At 34.2% G+C, this 3,514-nt stretch overlaps 1 protein-coding gene across 7 annotated transcripts in view; it reads right to left on the reverse strand.

Annotated features, from left to right (window-relative positions):
• Positions 1–3,514, reverse strand: part of THOC2 (THO complex 2) — a 129,249-nt gene that overhangs the window by 41,662 nt on the left and 84,073 nt on the right. For all 7 annotated transcript variants that reach the window (XM_017497532.2, XM_037727488.1, XM_017497529.2 and 4 more), the window contains exons 13-15: positions 2,987–3,028; positions 2,427–2,557; positions 2,222–2,323 (exon numbers count right to left, since the gene is read on the reverse strand). In XM_017497532.2, coding sequence (XP_017353021.1) covers positions 2,222–2,323; positions 2,427–2,557; positions 2,987–3,028 — 275 coding nt within the window. The remainder of the gene's footprint in view (positions 1–2,221; positions 2,324–2,426; positions 2,558–2,986; positions 3,029–3,514) is intronic.

The following is a 3,514-nucleotide window of genomic DNA, read 5'->3' on the forward strand; positions in this document are numbered from 1 at the left end:
CCTGTAGTCCCAGCTACTTGGGAGGCTAAGGCAGAGAACTGCTTGAATCCACGAGGCGGAGGTTGCAGTAAGCCAAGATCGTGCCACTAGACTCCAGCCTGGGTGACAAAGCGAGACTACATCTCTAAAATAAATAAATAAACAAACAAACAAAAATAAATAAATAAAAGGTGGCTGGGGTGTAGTGGCTCATATCTGTAACCCAAACACTGGGAGATCAAGGTGGAAGGATAACTTGAGGCCAGGAGTTTGAAACCAGCCTGGGCAACATAGTGAGGTCCCATCTTTACAAGGAAAAAACAATATTAAAATGAAAGAAGAAAGAAGAAAGAAGAAGAAGAAGAAGAAGATAATACATTTGTATTGACATATATACATAAAAATAGCTGGAAGGATATATAAGAGACTAAATAGTGGTTACTTTTTACGGGGTGGGGGAAGAACTGAGTAGATGTAGGATGGGGTGAGACTTTCTGCTGTATGTATTGTATACCTTATTTACTGAAATTTAAACCATGTAAACATATAAACTAATTAAAATTTTAGATAGCTAAAAAAAGAAAAATAATCATAGAAATGTAGCAATGTACCTACAGGTATGATAACATTATATGCACAAAGAATAGTGGTAGAAATAAAGATCCATTGTGTTTGGCAGTATATGCTAGGGAAGCCTTCACTGTAAGTAACACTGGAGCTCACTCTCCAAGAATGAGGTCACCAGATGGAAAGGGGGAAAGGAAGGCAAGGGAAAACCTGTACAAACAGAGGAAACAAAAAGTACATACAAGGGAAGAGAAGCTAAGGAAACAGTGGTACAGTCAGGGAAACATAAGTAGACTCAGTACATCTGGAAGCAGAATTGGCAGGAAAGGAGGTTAGATGCAGGGAGGGACAAATCAGGGAGGACCTCTTATATATCACTATGCCATAAAGCTTAACATAAACCTTCAGGTAAAGTCAGTCATGAAATGATTTTTAGTAAGAGAATACACAAATCACTGTAATACACCAGATAAAAGAACTAAGATAGTGGTGGTAGAGACAGTAGATGAGACAGATTCAAGGGATTCAATAATGCTTAAATATAATATCAAACAATCCATGTAGAGCACTTAGTTTAATACTTGGCACATATAGTAATAGCTCCCTAAATATTAACTGTTGTTAAGCTAGAAACTGTACCTGGAGAACTCTTAAGTCCAGAAACTCTTTCATATCTAATATCATCTCCTGCCAAAACTCCCCCAACTAAAATCATTTACTCTCATCTATCCTCCCATAGCACTTTATTCATGCTATGTAACAGCACCTATTAAACTAGATTGTTTTAATATAATCCATAGGCTCACAGGAGAGAAAAAAAAAAAAAAAAAAAAAAAAAAAAAAAAAAAAAAAAAACTAGATTGTAATCATGCACACATCTGTTTTCCCAGTAGACTGTGACCAGAAACATTATCACTGGGCAAAGACAACATTTAACAGACATTACGCACTGTTAAATCTAAATAAACTAGAAATCGAACACTTTTAATTAGAATAACCATACCACTGCTATGAATTTACAAAAGGAATGGCAACTGACATCACCCTCGTTGAAAACACTTTCAGTACAGCAGTGTAATTAAGCATCTAAACTGATACTAATCTGAAGTATATGATTTTCATAATTAAACTTCAAATAATCTACTGGGAAGTAGAACATCACTCATTTTTAATGATATGAAAATAAAAGCATACAGTATTTTTTAAAAAGAAATTTCTCAAAAGTTGACTCCCTATGGAGATAATTCTGCATCATTTCATTAGTTCTTCCTAACAGACTAAAAAAATTATTATGGTAACTTTCAGCAGAAGAAATTGCTAGAACTTTGACTACCTTGCACAAATCACTAAACATATTGAACAAAGGCCACAGCAGGCTGTCCTTAAAAAGAAAAAAAACACAAAACTCTTATCCTATAATATGATGCATGCATTAAAAGGGATTTTCATTAGATTTTTATCCATACGCAAACATGACAACTATGAAAACTTGGTAATCAAATATAGCTAAAACCACAATTAATAGTCATTCTGTCTATAGTATATAAATCAGCTATACCATTCACAAGACACAGGCTTTCTCAAAACTGAGGCTCAGAGAAGCTAGCAGAAAGAAAGTAAATTAGACCCAGAAATAAATTAGATTAATATGAAAAATAAATAAATTAAAACTTACTTCATGATATATTTGGCTCTGTCTATTGTTTGAGCTTTAACTTTTACTAAAAGTGGGTGACTGTTATAAGTTTCATTCTTCCACTGGCCATACAGACGATATCTTAAAAAATGATGAGATGAAGAATTAGGAAAAGTTAAAACACTTAGAGGTTAGTATACTAGAATTACTAGCAGTTTAAAAAATGAAAATAATATGTATTTACCTATGCTGATATGGAAATGTTTTAAACATTCCCCATAGTTCCTCAGACATACAAGCATTGCAGTCCATCAAAGAAAGAGATGGAAGTAGTACCTGGTCAGTAATGCTAAGCAAACAGCTAAGGATAACTTCCTAAGAGAAAAAAGGAAAAGTTATTTCAGTAAGAGGCCCATATTAATAGAATCCAACAATAAATTTATGATAGCCTTGGGAAAATTACCATTTCTTAACCTCATAACACACAATATCCCATTTCTCACCCATCCTTTTCACAACGCTTATCTATGTTTCTCCATCTAAGACATCAATGGGCTAAGGAAAGGGGTAGCAAAGGAATGAGGAACTTTTATCTCTCTTCCTTTTTCAATATACTAATCTTCAGGGAAAAGAAAGATTAATCTCAAAAGATAACTTTGCATAAGCTGCCAAAAGCTATAATCAGCATCTACGGTATAAAACAATTGCTCATACAGATAATTAAAGCTTGTTGACAGTAAAACTTGTAGTATACTGTACCAAGACTAACATTAGACACATTATTGGATTTTTCTAATCTCTTACCGTTTTTTCTTTATCTTCTTGTTTGCTTCCATCAGACTGAAACTACAATTTAAAAAAAAAAATTAGTAAATGCAAAAAGGTTAACATTATGCTGTCACAATTTAGTTTCTAATTTGAAAAAAATTTAATTTGCACATGGCTGTAAATTGTTCTTTTCAGAAATATGTAGATTTTAAATATAGCCTGTTAACCTTTTTAAATTTTGTTTCTAACCTCTAAATTATACTTAACATCCATGAATTTTGTCAATTTTTATAAATCAATTCTTTTCTCAATCTATCAAACCAAAGCCCCCTAAAATTGATATAAGTATGTATTGTAAAATTGTAGCCAGGGCCGGGCGTGGTGCCTCATATCTGTAATTCCAGTACTCTGAGAGGCCGAAGTGGGCAGATCACCTGAGGTCAGGAGTTCGAGACCAGCCTGGCCAACATGGCAAAACCCCATCTCTACTACAATGACAAAAGTTAGCTGGGTGTGGTGGTGGGCGCCTGTAGTCCCAGCTACTTGGGAGGCTAAGGCAGAGAA

This window comes from Cebus imitator, unplaced genomic scaffold (genome assembly GCF_001604975.1).
Source record: "Cebus imitator isolate Cc_AM_T3 unplaced genomic scaffold, Cebus_imitator-1.0 Scaffold232, whole genome shotgun sequence".
Taxonomy (NCBI): domain Eukaryota; kingdom Metazoa; phylum Chordata; class Mammalia; order Primates; family Cebidae; genus Cebus; species Cebus imitator.